This window comes from Lissotriton helveticus, chromosome 11 (assembly GCF_964261635.1).
Source record: "Lissotriton helveticus chromosome 11, aLisHel1.1, whole genome shotgun sequence".
Taxonomy (NCBI): Eukaryota; Metazoa; Chordata; class Amphibia; order Caudata; family Salamandridae; genus Lissotriton; species Lissotriton helveticus.
In genome coordinates, this window is record NC_136072.1 from 530,614,519 (window position 1) to 530,633,561 (window position 19,043).

At 44.5% G+C, this 19,043-nt stretch overlaps 1 protein-coding gene across 7 annotated transcripts in view; it reads left to right on the forward strand.

Annotated features, from left to right (window-relative positions):
• The first annotated feature begins 5,743 nt into the window (after positions 1–5,743).
• The window catches only part of AGFG1 (ArfGAP with FG repeats 1), a 429,459-nt gene continuing 416,159 nt past the window's right edge, over positions 5,744–19,043 (forward strand). For 3 of the 7 annotated variants that reach the window (XM_078666211.1, XM_078666213.1, XM_078666212.1), the window contains exon 1: positions 5,822–6,120. In XM_078666211.1, the coding sequence (XP_078522337.1) occupies positions 5,954–6,120 (167 nt within the window). In that variant the 5' untranslated portion in view covers positions 5,822–5,953. Of the gene's footprint in view, positions 6,121–19,043 lie in introns of all 7 variants that reach the window. The other 4 variants (XM_078666214.1, XM_078666215.1, XM_078666216.1 and 1 more) reach the window with 3 other exon arrangements.

The following is a 19,043-nucleotide window of genomic DNA, read 5'->3' on the forward strand; positions in this document are numbered from 1 at the left end:
CCGATATGCCTTCAAAATATGCCTTTTTTGGACCAACTATGGATTTCTTGAATGTGTGATCATTCGAATATATAAACATATGGTGATGCTGAGATGAAATAATTTTTGTGACATATGCACAAAAAATCCTTGTGACATATGTTTATATATAAAAAGTTTCTCAAATTTAAGAAATATCTGATCAAATCCAACAGCAATGATTACATGCTTTTAACACACGTTTTTGGTGGTGTTTGCTCTTTGTATATTCATAAGGAATTATGTATATATTATGTGTATATTGAGTACTTGCTGTATATATGTATATGGTGTTCTGTTTTATATATGTATGTATTATATGTAGATTTTATATGTTTGTTTTGTATATGTTTTAATTTTCCAGCCCTGAAGAAGTTCTGGTTTCAGAATGAAACGCGTTGGCTGTGAACACTTTAATAAAAAGAAGAATACACACCCTGAAGGAAGGAATTGTATTAATTGGACGAATCTTCTTCCTCTTTTTTTCTTTGATTTACATATATTCATGTACGCTCATGAACTTATATACTGAGGTGGTGCAACTTTAATGCAAGTGTTATAACAATGCATCAAACGCTGACGGCGATGATCCACACTTCTGCACTTTTGATCTGCTAACTGAAGTGGTTCCACTTTCACCTACTACGGTAGACGGTTTCTTTGCGAGCCTAGATGATCTGATGTTTTCTCTTGACACTCCTGAGAATAACTTTTGATTATTTCACACAGCGTTCCCTGAACTCTGCAATTCGGCCTTCATTTTTTCAAAACAATTCACAAATTTGAACTTTTTCCAAAATAGAACTTTTTGGCACAAAGTAATCTGCTTTAAGTAAAACTATTCTTAGAGAACAATATTTCGTGTTTGAACTTCCTAAAAATGACAATATTTGGCTTCAACCTCGAAAACAAACACAGTTAAAAACGTATGCTATGAGACAGATTTCAAGTATCAATTGACGAATGTACTTTCGTTTTATTTAAGGAGAAAATATATGCTCATGATTTATGCTTGATTTCAGATGACGCCTTTAACTTTTGCATACAGTATATACTCATTTCATGTGAACAAGCGTATTCAAATGCATTTTTGTATTTTGGGATGGGGTTGTGAACACTTTGCTTTAGATATGTTCAGTGCTTAGGTGTTATTGAACTTAATAATCGTGGAGTGGGTGTTATGTGGGAATCTAGGACCCTAGTGTAATTTTCCCGATTCATGCCCATATATAGGTATAATTCACCCAATCCTTATATAGGCCTAGGAATCATTGCCTTATTTAGTCTTAGCCTGTGCAGCCCAAATACGGCATGGCTACTTCCACTAAACTCCGAGAATCCACAACGATTTCTTGGAAAAACCAGTCTTCAGCAGTCAGGGACTTCCCCCTGCTTGAAAACTAATTTATCCAAGAACTCCTGGAGTTTTCAAGGAATTGAGGCACTAGTGACGATATTATGTCCAATCTTACGTCAAACTCGGCACCTTCAAAGTATAAATATGCCTACATTTGCCCAGTCAAACACACGGTGGTTTAGGAGCAGATCGACTAACTACTTGCCCGACGCCCTGCTGCTGCAAGTGCCGAAGGAAGCCGACCCTCCAACTGACGCACTGAGAAGACGCTGTCTTTTCTCTTGCTGAGAAATCCAGCTCCGGTGTTTCCAGGCTACCCTTGCGGGTTGCTAGGAGATCGAGTCCTGAGAGAGAGATACAAGACCTCTATCATTCTAAAACCAAGGTACGGAGCTGATTAGACCCATAGAGAATTATTGGAACAGATTCTTGGCAGACAATTACTAGACTTAAGCTACACCACACTTACTCCTCCCTCGTATTAGACTTAGGTTAGGTACACCGGGGTAGGCGTATTTTAGAAGCACCAGTTGAGTACTTTTAGCCACTATTTTATCACTGTATGCATTTTATGTATTCTATGTTTATGGCTTAGAAACCATATCATGCTCTTACAGTACTATTTTATAATACTATTCGTATTATATGCATTGTACTTCTTAACTAGCATTTCAATTGTAGCAGTGCATTTCTTATGCTTAAGAAATAAGACTGCTCAATAAATACTTTTATTGAAAAACGCCCGTCTCTCTATTTCTAAGCAACTCTGGTGAAACGAAACATGCACATCTGACTGAGTGAAATAGCCGTCTATTGTTTCCGCGACTCTAGAGATACGTTTCATTCTGGGGAAACAAAGTTGTCATGTTATATGGTTGTCAGAGACTAATCCCTTCTTGTTTATTCGAGAAAGTTTCTAGTGACCTCTGAGCTAGCTGGCACTCACAATTAAGTCTAATATATTCGGCAGAGACCTAGTCGACTTAAGTCCTACGTCTAAGCTGCAGGATATATTATTCCAATGTGCAGAGCCTATTGGGAATATAGGAACTACACTACAAGACCACACTTATGGAACCCACAATTGCAGAAGCATCCCTGGCTTACCTGGTTTTTGGTTAGGTGAACATGGTTTAGCATAGCAATCAGAGCATTAAACCTTGCATGGCAATTTTGATAACTGACAGAAAAGCAAGTATTTTGTTCGAAGTTTATTCAATACACAGCTCGTATTAACTGATAGGTGATAGGGTGATGTTTGTGGCGAAGTCAAATACCCAGTTGTAACACATCCTGAGAAAGTATGACCTGCTCATATGGTAACCAGCATTTACCGTTTTGTTGGTGCAAAAGCTCATTAGATGTAAAGGGCTCTACCTTTTTTACCATTTATTTGACAAAGCTCTTCAGCAAGCCAAAGCTTGCACATGACAGCCCAACAGTTTCAGGATTCGAATTTTTACCTGAAGGAGTAAAGCGCACCTTCGCTTTTATCTCGGGCACTGGCTAAATGGCCCCCTGTGTCCAGAGGAATACACTAAGCTCTTCACAGATCCACTAACCAGAGGCACTTCTTTTTCCATAAAACTTTAGGATCACACTGAAACGCCACTATTCAACTCATATAGACGTGTAGAAAATATGTCAATAGTTTAGTGGGTGAGCATGTAAAAGTGGATGGCCTAAATAGGTTATATCCGTCACTCCCACCTCCACAAAATGTAGATGCCCATCCAATGTTCCACATTGGAATGGAGTAAACAGATTAAAAAAGGCAGAGTTCCTAATGAAGTAATTAAAAAAAACTTTAAACAATTTTTATTCATGTATACTGATATCAGTAATTGATTCAATAAATGTACAGTGTGACATATTTTTAGAATGTAGAGGCCAATGCCAGTTATATTCAGGCGTTTTAATCTTTTGAGCACATTAAACCTAATTATTATGAGGAATGGTCACAAGGTGAAAAAGTCATACATCGGGATATTCAACAAATGAACAAAATGTTTACAGCTAAAGGCTTGAATTTTTGTTTTGTAAAGCAAACTAACAGCACATGCATCATGATTTGCAGGACAAATTAGTCATTTATATAATTAGTTGTAGTCATAAATTGACCTGTCAACCCCTTTGTTGGCAATAGGGCATGGTCTTCACCATGCCTGCTGAAGCATAATAAATATGCGTGAGCGCAAGTTATTACACTTGCATCAGCCCAGCTGTAGACAGATGCCCACTCTTGCAAATCAGCCATTATTTCAATGTTTGGCTACTTCTCAATGTCTACCCTTTACTTTTTACAGTAACATTTGCTCTGATGATGGTCCTATTACAGCACCATTTTCTGTAATGTGAATAATAAATTGCTATGTCAGTCTTGGAAATTAACCTGACTGGTTGCCAACACTGGAATCAAAATGTCGACTTATGGGAGTAAATCAAAAAAGTATTTAGAAGGAAAGTCAGTAAATGCCATGTGCCCTAACTCTTTTGGATTCCAATTCATGTTGCATAAAATGATACATTAAGGCATAATGAACTAAATCTAAATATTCTACAAGCCAGGATTCGTAAATCAGTATTTATGATACAAGAGTTAGACTATTTAGAATTAATGTCATGGTGTGTTTAATTACCATGGGTGAGACACAATAATGGAAGTATGCTATATTTTCCTAATTAAGCATTTTTAATTTTACATGATTAGGCCTGAGATTTGTTTGCAGTGTCTTACATTGCGCATTCAAATTGTGCTTTCTCTTTCGCTGTTGCACTGAGAGTTAAAATGCCCTTCAGTATTCAATAAATGATGTGTTTAAGTTGGAATAAGTGGGCTGCATAACTAATATCCTAGGCTTGGTCTGGTCGCACTGAAAATGTGGCTTTTCAAGTTACACCGTGCACCATGTTCATGATTTTGTCTAGACAGCTTTCCCTTTATTATTAAATAGTTGGAATTTGCTCTGCGGAGATGTTTACCATGTACGAGCTCACTGCCTGTTGCAGGAGGAACACACACACAATGTTTAAAAAATGTTCAAGGTTGATACATTCAGTAGAACTGATTTATACATAGTTTCAAACAACTAATGTTTAGTAATGCAAAGTTGTTTCACCTTTGCTTAAAGTATCAATTGTTTGTTAAGTTTGATATGGTATTTGGAGTGAGCATGTTTTATGACGCGTAACTTCTATATTGGCTTGTGTTGTTGACAGTTTAGATGCATACATAGGCCATGGCAACACTCCACACTATGGTTTGGACTTGGATCTTTGCGGCTAAAATGTTATAAAAGCCGTTGCATTTGGGACACAAAATATGTTTTTTTCTTTATTCACAGAGACAGACTCCATACCACTCTTGTTGTTGATCCAATACTTACAAGATTTGTCATTATTCCATCCTAGCTTTAAACTGAGCAGTTCCTATTATTAGTTGCTCATTTCTTTATTATTTGTCTTGCGCTAAACCATATTTGGTTACGGCTATTGACTAGATTTCCTTTTATATTAAGAGCGCTCATCTTTTAGGACTCGCACTTAGTACCGATCCATCCTATCAGCCCTTTTCATCGTAAAAAGCGCCCACACAAGTGAGTCTTTGAAAGCCGTTTTGTTGACTAAAAAGTTGATACAAAATTAAGTTGTTACACAGAACCACTAATTAGCGTGTAAAATGTGTATTCATATTATTTTATAATCCAGGTCTACGCCATAAGTGTTTCATGTTTTATCTTTTCAGAAAATAGTTTAAACAGATCGGCTCCCTCTAGTCTTACAACTCCTCTCAAGCCTTTATCTTGGACACCAGAGAATGCCGATTGCTGCAATAAGCTGAAATGGTTTGTAGAACCTCTCTCTTGCCACCTCTCCTCCTTTTCTCAACATCCTTTCAGCATTCGTTTGTACAGGCGAGTTCCGGTTCGTCTACTTCAACCCCGCCCCTTCCCTCCTCTAAACCTGCCTGAAATTGAAACTAAAAAGGGACGATTATGCAAAACACAGCCAAACTTTATTATAATTCGATCGCCATATTTGCGCATCAGTGTGTTTTCTCTGTTATTGCGCGCAGGCAATATTTCAAAAAAGTTATTTTGCAACAATGTTACCCTGTTTTCATATTTAAAGCATTACTCAAGTATAGATTTATTTGTATGTATAAGTAAGGGACTCAAAACCACAGTCATTTGTGCAGAATATTCCGTGGAAGATACATCTAATTTAACTGTCACACTTAGAAACGTATTTCTTTTAAAAAGAGAAGTAATTATTTTGCAGGGTATAGAAAAACATCACTACAAAAATTGCTAGGTTCACCTGAGCAATGCGTCCTTGTCCGTTTTCTATGCTTCTCTTAGCCTAAACATGTGTCCCTTTTCTCTGTCTATGGCGCTCGCCCTGCCCGACTGCCTCCTGTGCTGTCGCCCAGGGCAGCGGCCGCCGGGCTCGAGGTTAGAGCGGAGGCCGTTGCTTGTCTGCTGCTGGGCTGGTGCCGCCTTCCTGTAGGTGTCACGCGTCAGTACGTGCACCCCTTGTATTTGCAGAACCGGCACAGAGCCCACCTTCGCTCCCGCCATGGCCGCCAGCGCCAAGCGCAAGCAAGAGGAAAAGCACTTAAAGCTGCTACGGGAGATGACGAGCCTCCCGCACAACCGCAAGTGCTTTGACTGTGACCAGCGTGGACCCACCTATGCCAACATGACTGTGGGCTCCTTCGTTTGCACATCTTGTTCCGGCATCCTGTAAGTGCCTATGGGATGAGGGGGTGGTAATTTGTGTAAGCTTTAATGGGAAAATCATAAGTACATTTGCCTTTTGGACCATTATTGGGCGTGGGTAGAGTTAAATAGCAAGTGTTCCAAGTTTATAGTGAGGTGACGTTTCAGGGGGTTTGCCCACAAGTTAATATTACGAATGAGTATCTCGATTTACATGCGTGACCCCTTAAAATCAACGGGGCAAGTGAAGCCAAACAATTGTGAGACTTTGGTACCATTGGGTGGTATAGTGGTTTGGACATGGCCATTATAGCCGTCATTACTTGCCGTCCGGATCCGAGTGTGAAACTTCTGGTCAGTACCACTGCAATTATGCCGCAAGGGTTGATGAGATTATGCGGTAGAATTGAATGTATGGCAAGAAAAAGGCATTTTATGCAATACAGCGTGGCACATTTGTGGCAGGTTTATTACACTCTTGTCATTTTAACACGTACTGCATGGGGGAAAGTTTCACTCCGTTACTACCAGCGTGACATTTGAAAGCTGCAATCATAAACTGAAACGTGACGAGATAACCTATAGGCAGCTGCACGTGTAGTACATTTTAAGTAACTTTTGATCTCTTAGAACTAGAAACATAGCTTTAATTTTGTTGCAATCAAGAAGTTTTACTACATATAATGGGTTATGTGACAGCTGCAGTCAATTCATAGTTATGCACAAAATACAGAAGCTGCCGAATTACAAAATGTCAGTGCATTTTTCACCATGAAATCATTTGGTGGATCCTGGCTAACTGCAGTATGCAGAAGCTATACAACCCCTCCCCCCTCCAGGTCATTACTTTTTTAAAAGGCAGTAACAACATAGTCGACTCTTAGCAAGTCGTGCAATAAATAATGTAATTTCCAGCAACCAGTGTAGGTTAGAATTATACCATGGTCTATTTAGTATTTGGTACCGTGAGCTACTGTCCTAGGCTCTTCTGAGAATTGAAATGTCCTGGGGAAGGAAGGGGGACTGTCTGCCTATTTACCCTACTTTCTCTCTACAAATTGCCCAACTCACTGTCTGTACAGACATTCTTTTCAGCTCACCGTCCAGCCATTCTACACAGCCCGCTGTATGCACACCACTTGCCCCCATTCACTGTCTACTGCGTTTACCCAGCTCAATGACTGCATAGGCCTTCTCCCTCCTCATTCTCTTTATAAAATGAACTTCACTATCTCTCCCTGTTCTCTGTCTGGCCATTGCTTCTCCTTTTGTTTTTCACTCGCTGCCAGAACAACACTTATGCTTCATAGGCCCTATTGTAGACTAACTGTGCAGTACTCCTCCTTCACTAACCGCAGTGTACCAAACTTGAACTATATCTGCACAGGACTTCTCTACCATACAGTGTAAAGTGCTTTGTCATTATTAACGCCAAAACCATTTGATAAATGCATTGTAATGTATGGAAGCAAATAATTATTTGTGGATCTTTGGAACGAGGATTCAGCAGTTTATGAGCCTCATTGTCCTTACCTGATTTTTGACTAAGAGCGAATAGTGGCAGTCTTTGCCAGTGGTAGGTGAGGCATTGGATATTCTCATCCCTGACCTCCATTTTTGATGCACCAAATCAAATTCCTTATGAATGTTAAAGGACAGCCCAACTCTAGTGTGGCCACTGAAGTGGACTTGTATGGCTCAGAGATGGATATTCTAGCACCTCTAATAGGGTTGTGGCTAAGCATTCGTATTTCTGACAAGTAGATCTGAAAGACCAGTAGAGCTTGGGAAGTGGCAGTTGCAGTTGCAGGTCATGCTTGACCTGCTTCCTGTTTAGGCTTGTGCAGTGGCAGTCAAGTCATCCCCTTGATATTGTTGTAGTACCAGGAATTGCTGAGTCAAAATTCGGGCCCATGCCTCTGATTGGACTGTTTGACTGCTGTGGAGTTGACTGCAGTAATGTTCCTCATAAATCAAGCCTTTGCTTCTGGAAAATTAATAGGATCTATTAGGCAGACCCCCCAGGATATAGCGGCATGGATTGGCAAATTTAGCGGCACAAAAATGAAAATTTAGCGGCACAAAAATGAAAATTTAGCGGCATTTAGCGGCATTTTATTTTGATATCTTACTGTTTGAGTTATTTGCCAACATGGAGCTATGTACATTTTGTTTATTTACAAATCAGCCCATTTGTTTTGGTTAAAAGGCATGTTAATCTTGGCCATGTACGTTCAGTTCTTCTGAGCACTCCAAATCTAGACCAGTATTGTGCTGCTGGTTATAATGTAAAAACAATAATGCCCGGATCGATCAGTACAGTGCAACAAAGTTAAAAAAACATGGATTTGGCCCCCCCCCCGGGGCACGTGCGGCAGGCCCCTACAACAAAGTTAAAAACATGAATTTGGCCCTCCCGGGGCACGCTGCGTGCCCCTGTGTGCAGCAGGCCCCCACAACAAAGTTAAAAACATGAATTTGGGCCCCCCCGGGGCCCGCTGCGTGCCCAGTGTGCGGCGGGCCCCCACCGGAAAGTAAAGAAAATGATTTTTGGCCCCGGGGTCCGCCGCGTGCCCCGGGCCCCCACAAAAGGAAAAAATACTTTTATTAAGTACGGCGTGAAGGACGTACCTGTTCGCTGTTCGCCGGCTGTCTCCTGCTTGCCGGGGTGCCGCTCCCGTGTTCCTGGGCTGGGGGCTGGAGAAGAGTCGTCGTGTCTGGTCTCCTTCCTGCTCTCCGCTCTCCTCGTGTCCGCTGCTGCTTCTCTCTCCCCCTGGTCTCCTTCCTGCTCTCCGCTCTCCTGCTGGTTGTTCCTCTCCTCTCGTCGCCCCTCGCCGCTGCTGGATGCTGACCCTCCTCCTTTCCATTGATTGGATTGGCGGCTCACGGAAACGGCAGATTTCGCGGGCGTTTGTGTAAATATCGCGGCATTTGCACGGATCGGCCGATTTCGCGATTTTTTTGCAAATCGCGATAAGATGGAGGGTCTGATTAGACCATGCCTCGCTAGAGGCCTAACAAAGGTAGGCTGTACATGGAGTACTTTTCTATTAAGTCACTGACCCTAGCAGTAAAGGACTCTAATTCCTACCCGTCTTATTCCATGGCTGGTTTATGATTGGCTTTGGGGATTCATAGAAATCCATGCATGACCCCTAAACCTGTTTCTAAACTTGCACACTTTTCCTTTAACTATAGCAAAACTTCAGTCTGAATTTGGTCTAGACTATTATCATGGACTCTTAATGTGTTATTCCATAAGGAGGTGGGGCCAACAGAAAAATAATTCAGATCATATCAACAATTCTTCTGGTTATCTAAAGGCCTGTTTGCTTCACTATGTCATTGCATTTGAATTTGTGTCTAGCACTTATTTACATTGGAATTCATATGTTTTGATCGTATGACGATGCTTTTGGAGAAAGATTTAAGACCGTTGCATCACTGGCTTTATGAATCAAATAGTGGCCCTAATATGTACATTTCTGTGAAGTAAGTGCACTAGATAGTGGCTTTTAGTTGGTGTCATTGAAAACTCTTGCTTGTATTTTTGAAAAGCTTTGAAGCATAGCCACGAATTATGCAGATCAGGCGGCTGGGTGACTTACTGCTCAACCAGTTTGAACACGAGAGGTTGGGTAAACATCAGGTGTCCTGGTTCATGCTTTTGAAAGAAACACGAAACTTGGTTGAGCTCAAAAAAGTTGCGAGCTCTTGTGTTTTTTTGTACATGCACGACTTAAACTGTGCAGTAGCACACAATTTTAACCTTAACTTTTGCAAGTTGAAGATGGATATTTACAAATCTTGAAAAAAACCCAGAGACATCCAGCCTTAAATACAATAGCAACTTTTAAATTAGTTATCAAATATCTAAGAAATTATAAAATAGTCTCTACCACTTTTAATTGTTCCTACAGCATTAGTTAAAAAATAATTATTTTAGCAAGGAGACATACAACGAAGAGTAAAGTCGCACGGCCCAATTCCTCTGTGTCCAACAACATTGCCGGAAAGTGGTTGCTGTTTGAACAGTTTATAAGCTGTCTCCTGTCTGCCCTCAATTGCTGGAAAAGAGTAAAAAAATAATTTGAAATATTCTTTTTATTTGTGAACCCCCCCCCCCGCGGTGATTTCACACTATTCTGCCTATTACTACAGCGGCCCTTCCGTGACCAATCTAATGTTTATGTAATGACTCCGCTTGTTCTAACTGGGCGGAAACTTCGGATGGTTCTTAGAGGGGACCACAGACAGTGTAGTTTAGCTTCCTCCTTGGGTTTGGAAATATTAGACTTTTCACTTGTAATGAACAAGTCACTTCTAAGGCAAGCTATGTGTATGCAACCTTGTTCACTGCTTACAGTGGGCGTAACGCCCAGACAAAACTGGTTCAACAAGATTGCTGAAATTTTTCCTGGGATGTGTTGATGTGGATTCACGTTTGCAGTTCAGTTACATTTGTTGCCCATACATTTGAATCTTCCAGTGTACGGTATTAAATGCATACAACTATCAGAAAAAAAAGTGGAATTTATCCCTTTAGACTCATGAACCAGTTACTTAGCAGTGGTTTAGATTTAAGTGTTGGTAATACAATTCCTAGTCAATGTCCTGTAATGTCTAGTAGTGCAGGCTTTAGCTTATGTTGGCATGTGATTAAACCTTATTTTCTAAATATTGCTTTCTCTGTCATTGACTTTCTCAAATACTGCTTTCAAGAAATGAAGTAGAACAGACACACACACTTTTCTCTTTTCCGCAATTAATCTACGGACTCTTTTCTCCTTGATTTTTCCTCCACGTTATTTTTTCTTACTTGATGATTAGGATATTTTGTATTGCATTGCTTTCCATTTTAGAATATTGAGTAGTGTGGTTGTAGTGGAAAAGTCGAGGCTTCGTTTATAGGAGCAGCTGTGTCATTATATTTCCATCTTGGGGCCGAGTTGAACGAGAAGACTAATGCACAGATACAACTGTATGTTACCTATAGGATTTGAGGAATGTCTTTCAGTGGCTTAAAAAACAAGCATTTGTAATGCAACAGATCTCGCATCATTTAGAGATTTTGGCATTGTTTATATTTTGCTGGTGGTTATATGGATGGTTATATGGATTGCTGTAAATTGCACTTGGAGCTGTAAGCGTGATATCACAGTATAGGCACTACAGAAAACCTACACAATAACAAAAGAAATTAAACTCCCTGCTGTTCCAAAATGTATATGCTAACGGCGGCTACGAAACAAAATGATGAGATTGTGTATAACGGCGGGTACAAAACAAATTGCAAAGGTTGTGTATGGTGGCATTATGTTTGTTTTAAGCAAGCGCAACGGAAAGCACCAAGGGAAGGTAATATTAAAAATTAGCAATTGTGCCCTGTTTGTTTTTTGTATTGTACAGGCTTGTAAAATAATGTTATCGCATAGATATTGGAATATGTTGCCTCTGTTTGTTTTTATGTGTGCATTGGTAAAATGTTTATTAACAAACGATACAGAAATATATGTGCACGCTTGGGAGCACTGCTTATAACCACGTAAAAGCAAACGCCAGCAAATCTGTCCTGTAAGTTGCCTAAGCAATAGCCTTTTATTGTAACAGCAAAAGCAGCACGAAAATGTACGTTAAATCGACAAAAAAAGTATTGTTGCGATCGTGAAAGCAAAAGCCTCAAGTATATCAAACAAGTGGGAGGGGTGGAGGGGAGTGCGGCAGAGAGCACACACAGCATTTCCCTTGTGGGAGCGAGCAGGGGCACCATCTGTACGCAAGTTAATTACAAACGGATGTCGCCAAAGCTCGTTCCCGCAAGGGAATCGCCAAACGTGCACGCGTTGCCATTGAAAGCAATGCGTGCACGTTTTTCTCTAAAAAGCGAATAGATTTTGTTGGAATTGCGAGCACCAGTGGGGTGGCTTAGTTGGTCAAGGGAGGTTTGAGAGAGGGAACCATCGAGTTCCAGAGTGGCGGAGAATCTGCAGGTGCCACTGTAGTTGCGGGCCCGCGTCCACGTTTTCTCGCCCCAAGCAGGGAAGCCCATCAAGTCATTGATCGGTCTACCCTTGCTTTTGGCTGGGAGGGAGTTGTGTTGGACTTGACCCTTATTGTCCTAACATTTTTTGCTTTTCCCCCTAGCCTTTTTACTGACATGGTGTGTCTGAACTGAAAATAATAAATGCTGTGCAATTGTGTACACACCTTTATTTCCACCATTGTAGAAATGCACCTTTGTAAAATGTCACTTTTAAAATGGACGCCATTTCTGTCCGCTTGTGCCGCCTGCCTCAGGTGGGTTGGCGGTCTAGTGTTTGAAGTGATAAGGTGCTCTACACTTCCCCCAGTGACAGTTGAGGCTGGAACTGCCAGGGACCTTCTAGAGGCTTCCAGCCTTTTCTGATAAATGGGAGGAGGGGTGTATATGTAGAGCAGTAGAGATGGTATGTGCTCAGACTGAGCGTGGACCTGAATGAGAGGGGACACTCTGCCAGGAGGTACCGCCGCATGGGCCTGTGTGCTGGCCCCTGGGCCCAACTGTACCCCTCTGCTGTCCACCGAGCTTGTGGGAGCCCTTTGCTGGAGTGGAGATTGCTCTGCCAGGAGGAGTGCCACTTTATGGGAGATGACTGCTTCTAAAAGCTGCTGTCCTGTACTGATGAGTGCCCACTGTCTGCTGATCTGGCCCAGCATTGCCTGCCTGCTCTCCTGCCCTAGAGCCTTGTGACCGCTATTGTCTGTCTGCCTGCACTCTAAGGAGGTGAGGAGCGTGGGCGCTACCTTCTTCTGTGGGGCCCTGGACTTGTGCGGTCCCTAGCACTTTGGGAGCTCTATATTCAAATGGACTGTGCTTTCCTGCCGCCCTCCAGCGCCGTGTGGGCACCATTCCCTACATTGCCAGAGAAGAGGAGCACTGTCTGTTGTCCCTGAAGCTGTTGGGCCTCTCTAGCTCCTGGTGAGCGCTTCCTCCAGCACCTGCCCAGGAGAAGAAGGCGTGTGCTGCCAGGGAGAGCTGGTTATTGTCAATACAGGGCTGTGCGGCTAAAGCACTATATATTCAATTCCCCGCATTTTTGCTGCAGCTTGATTCTGTGGGACCCTGACTGCATTCCTGGGACCTAGCGCATCGTGGGCACTACTGTCTTGTGTGGGACTCAGGATCCTCACCAGCTCCCTAGCGCCTTGAAGGCACTATTTTCTTGGTTGCCAGAGGAGGAGTGGCGCCTGCAGTGCTGTGCTGTCAAAGCACTATATTTGGTGGCCTGTACTTCAAGGAGGTGAGGAGCTGATGCCTGCTGCGCTGTGCTGCCAAAGAGCTATTTTATTCAGGAGGACCCTGGACTTGGGAGGACTCTAGCGCCTTGTGAGCGCTACAGCTGTGCCCCAGAAGGAGGTGATGAGCAGGGGCGCTACTTTCCTGTGTGCTGTATTTCACCCCCCAAGGAGAAGGCCTGTGGACCTCCCCACGTTATTGCCAAAGAGAGCACTGCAACCACCGAAGACGCAGGAGCAGTGAATGTTCCATTCCGGCAACCCCCATCACCTGCCAGCAGGAAGGGGCCTATCGGGGCACAGTGCCAGTGCCCAGAGATTGCGCAAGGACTCTAGAGAGCCCGGTGAGTAGGGCTCCGTCCCAGGTGGTGGGGGTGAAGTCTGGGCACATTGTCGGTGCCTGCCCCCTGTGGACGCCCTGAGGGCACCGTGGTTGCTTTGGAGGCATTTTCTGCATTCCCGAGTCCTGGAGGGGGACTCCAACGAACCAGTTGTTGTTATGGGGGCACGTTTTGAGTTAGGAGAGGCCCAGAGCAGAGCCCCCTAGAAGTGGCATTACTGATTTTGACAGCTGCACCCCGCAGGGCTGTGGGGAGCTGCAGCGTTGGAGGCATTGGTAATCTGAGGGCCCCAGGAGGGGAGCTCCCTAGGCGCCGCGACGCCAGAGACTAACCTGCAGTGTGGGTGATGATGTTTGGGGTTACAATGGATGCACTCCTATGCCAATGTTCTGCCCTAATGTTTGCAGTGATGAGATGCACAATGGATCTGGTGATGCCCAATGCCCATATTCATGCCTAATGTGATGTATGCTCACGTTTATGCCTGCTGATAATGTCTTTAGGCCCATAACGTTACCAACTGCTTTCCCCTCGGGGTTGTCATGCTAATGTATTCCTAGGCCTTATCTATTCATGCTTAATGTCTTCCTTAATGGTTGCAGCGCTGATTTGATGCCTGACTTCTTGGTTATGTTCGCAGGCCCACTTGGATTCATGCCTTGCTAGTTTCATTGTAGGCCTAATGCAAATGGGGCTTTTTAGGTCTCGTGGCGATTACAGCACGAATCGCTGTCTCGCCAGAGATCTATTGTTAACGACTCTGCTTTCCAGGAGACAGCACCTGGCCGCGCGCATTTCCTCTCCGAGAAGGCGATCGGAGCGGGCCATGCGCACGCGAACGCACTCAATGTGGCCAGCTGCTGTCTCCTGGGAAGCTCCAACACCACACACGCATGTGCATACACAGAGACACACACACGAGCGCCCATGCACGCACGCACCCATACATACAGAGAACCCACCCCCGCCATCGCATACACACACATGCGCACACACACAAGTGCACCGAGACCCCCCCCCCCAACAAGTAAGGTCCACTTACTGCCACTCCGGACTTCAGCCGCCTCCGCGGGGCTCTCCCTCGGGCATGGGAGCCCCGCGTCACCAGCACTGCTTCTCTCCGTGGCACACCGTGGGCGCGTGCGCGGGCTTCCGGAGACGGAAGTCCCGCCCCACGGAAGGTTTCGGTTCCGCTCACGTCTGAATCGCTGGGGGCGTGTGGTGAGTACCCTTCATTTAGAACCTGCCCTTCGCCAGGGATATCGTTGCTCTTATCAAAGCTTGTTTAATATGTTTTAGTCTGAAATCCAATATAAACTTCAGTTACAAGATTATTACAACTGCATTTTCTTTTAAGGTCACTGGACGTCGGCGTCGTTTGCGCATTCGCCCCGACGGGGTCACTGGATCTTTGCAGCGCCCCCTTCATGCACGAGGTCCCTGATGTCTTGCACGGGAAGGGCAAACACAGGCTCTGGCAGGGCCCGCCTGGCACCGTGCCCTCCTCTTTGAGTGAAGGACTGACAGGCCAGGCTGGAAACGGGCAGGGGGCACAGCACAAAAAGGTTGTTTGCAGGATGCTGTGCTGCTCATTCAACCAGGTTAACTCGCGTTGCCAGCTCCTGGCAGCCCGTGCCCGCAGCCCTGGTGCCCGGCAGTGCCCACCCGCTCCGGATGCTGGGTGCAAGCTGTTGCCGTCCGCCGGGCACCGCCCCGCTGGTGCATCCCGAGCGCACAGGTAATGAGGCCTGGCAGGGGCGCGGGCCGCTCCTTCCTGGGTTTGGAGAGCCGTTAAGGACCTTCCCTCCCTCCATGCCCGCGTCACGGGCACCGAGAGGTGCCGCTCGGGCAAATAAATGAGTCATATCAACCCGACTGGCAGGCTGGCACCGGAGCGCGCCACCGGCCATCTGTACCAAGCGCTGCCGGCAGGCGCTCCTCGGACAGACTAGGCAAACACCCAAGCCACAGGGGCGCGGCATTCAGATGTGCAGCAGGTGCAGTGGCACCAGTGCTGTGAGGGCCACACTGCGCCCCGCGTACGGCTGTCAGTTAGTACTCAAATGGGCAGCTAAGGGACAGTTTCCATGCTTGTGGGGGGCTCACGGCTCACAGGCTCGCCACTGCGAGCCACCCGAGAGGGGAACACAGGGCAAGAGCGGATTTTTAAAGGGGGGCGTGGTGAAAGGGGGCAAGGTCTACGAGTGCCAGCCTAGGGTGCACGCAGGCTACTACTGCCCATCCAGGGACGCCAAGAGGAACAAGGCCTGCTCAGGGAGGCGTGGAGAACCCAGGGTACCCCAGGGCGCCAGGGATCAGCCACGGCCCATGCAGGCTTTAAGGGCCGACCAGTGCCAATCTGGGCGGGCGCAGCCCTTCCAGGAGGTGGGATACAGCCAGACCCCTCCCTCTATCTCCCCCCCCCCCCACCACCACCTGTCCTGTGAAAGGATCCCTCCTCTTGGGCACCTAGGCACAAGGTTCCCTGTAAAGGGATTCCTTCTCTTGGACACATAGTATCAAGGTGTCCATAAACATGATCGCTTGCTTTGGACACTTAGGCACAAGAGGGCTACTTCATGAGCACTTTTCTTTGGCATCTAGGCACAAAGTGTCCTGTAACGGGACCCCTCGCCTTTGGCATCCAAGTACAAGGTGCCCCCGGGTACTAGATGCATGTAACAGGATCCCTCGCCTTTGGCATCCAAGTACAAGGTGTCGCTGGGTACTAGGTGCCCTGTAACAAGAAAAAGGAGACACTTCACGGATTCAAGGGTGCAATGAACACGTCGTACAGTTCCCTGCGCTTTTCGTCATCGGAGTGTTCCTCTGTGTGAGGGTAAGCAGGCGAAAGGGGCAGGATATGTGCTAGTTAGGGAATGTTGTATATGAAGGAGTGTGAGTAAGCTGCTGTCTCCTAGTTTGTCAACTGTTGCATCAGTCAGTTTGCTGGATCTCACTACCTAAGATGGGATAAGGTTGCCCCTTTCGCTTGAGTACAGAAGGTAGGGCACCACCCACTACAATGAAATGAGCGGTGCATAAATGGGGCTAGTATTTATATACACTATGCGAGTGGAGGGTGCCCCGTTTATTTATATCCTTAGATTCCTATTTTTAATGCACACATGAATTCCATCCCCCACTCCATCCATCCGCCGATCCATCCATCCATCCCCCCACTCCATCCATCCATCCCCTCCACTCCATCATCCATCCATCCACCCCCCACTCCATCGCTATCATCTTGCAAATCATCTTTATACACCAATACAGACTTTGCTAAAAATTTAATGCAACACATTGTCATAAACAATGCTAATAACTCAAACTTTAATGCTGCGAGACCTATTGCATTGCAAATGCTTGTTGCTAATGGCATGCACGTTGTGTTTATGCTAAGGGAATGCGCACATTGCTGATGGTTTTATGCATAATGTACTAGACCTTATTGGTTCTGATGCATAATGAGTTTTCATGCCTGCTGTTATATGCCTACTGTTTTCCTGTCTACTGATAAAGCCTGAGGTGTTCGGGCTCATGGCAATGCCTACTGCATGTGATTCTGCCTATGGTGATGCCATGATGTTTTTAATGCAGGTTATATACCAATTCTAATGTGCATGTTTAATGTGATGTTCACAGGTCTATGCCTACTGCAGTTGTTCCGGCCTAATGCTCTATGTTAATGATAAATGTTTTTCCCCTAAGGCTGGCTGCTGATGGGTTTGCGTTCAATGTTAATGCTTTTTCCCCAATGCCTGACGACGTCTTTAGGCCTAAGGTCAGGCCTCATGACCTGCAAGCATGATTTCCTTTCAGGCCTAATGCCAATGTGTCCTAATGCTGATGGACTTTACATTTATTCTATTTGTGATGGCGATGGTTCTGGCAGTGGCCCCATTGGCGCTGCCCTGTATATAATCCCCTGTAAATATTGACTTGGCGTAGTGCAGAGGTTACTGTGATTATCCTGTGTTTTACATAAAACAAAAGTTATTCTTACCTAACCTTGTGTAGTGTCTCTTTGTAGTGTGCCTTGTGTGTCGCCTATGTGTGCTGCGCAGATGCTTTACACATTTCCTCCGGAGTTTGGCTCACCCTCTCTGCACCACGCTACCCGTTTCTAACATATTTAAAGAGGACTCCTCCTTTGCACCGCATGTGTGCTGCGTAGGCGAGACCTAAAAAGCACAGGAATTTCTGCCTCTAAGAAAAACGACGGTGTATTGAGTAACAGTCTGCATACGTTTTCCCTTGAAAGTTTTGGTGAGATTAATACTCTCCAACTTTTAGACCTCTTTGAGGGTTGCATATGTTTTGAAAAGTCTAGGTAGGCTTTAGGACTCTCTGACACTGAGACCTAATACGGGAGCAGCCCGGCTAGTTTACTCATATTGTGCTGTCTTTTTAACTTAAAAAATTTGATCACAGCGTGTAAAATGTAGCATTGAAATTGTTTCAATTTTATGTGCGGCTGAAGAATCTACCTTACAAGGAGCTGCACATATTTCTGATATGCATCTCCTCAGATGTGATAAGTTTCCATGTGGTCTTCTAATCATTGCTTCTTCTCCACAAATCCTCATGTTTGCATGTTGTTTGACTAGATTTTATTGTCATGGGATATTGGGTCATCAGCACCCTAATTACTTTCTTATCAAAGTATTTTTTGCTACAGGCAGCTTTGGCAATAGTACTACACCCACATTGGGGAAACCCTTTGCAGGTGTTCTTGCACAAGCTCTGTATATAATTGTACTGCAGCGGCAGTGTTTCGGTGCACTGTTGGATTTTGTATAAGCATTGGTATCTTTATAGTTTTAGCTAAAATATGTCCACTGTTGGTTCACAGGAACTCAAATCATCCACACTCCTCCCCTCTGTTCCCACAATTTCACTCTCCACTTTGGTTTGGGTATTCCGCTGTCTTGGATTACATGCTTGCGAGTGTAATGTTTTACACAATTTCTTGTTTTCTTGAAAATTGATTAAGTTTCCTGTAGCTTGTTCCTAGCAGTCTTCATGTTCACTGTTTGATATGTTGATGCTGTAAAGTGCTATGATATCTATTACTAAAACGTTGATTAAAAATACAATTGATTCACACCTTTTTCTAATATAACCAGCAAATTAAAGTGTTTTTCTGTTTGCTAAAGTCCCTGTTGAACTTGTGTGAAGTCTTCAGTTTGTGTGCTTGTTGCCTGCAGTGTTTGTTATCGAACACACAACACCTACCTTGCACCTGATGCTTGCAGTTCAAGGCTACCACTTAAGAGCTTTATTTGGTTTGGGGTATAGTTCCTTGGCGAGGAGCACTTCTGTTTTTCA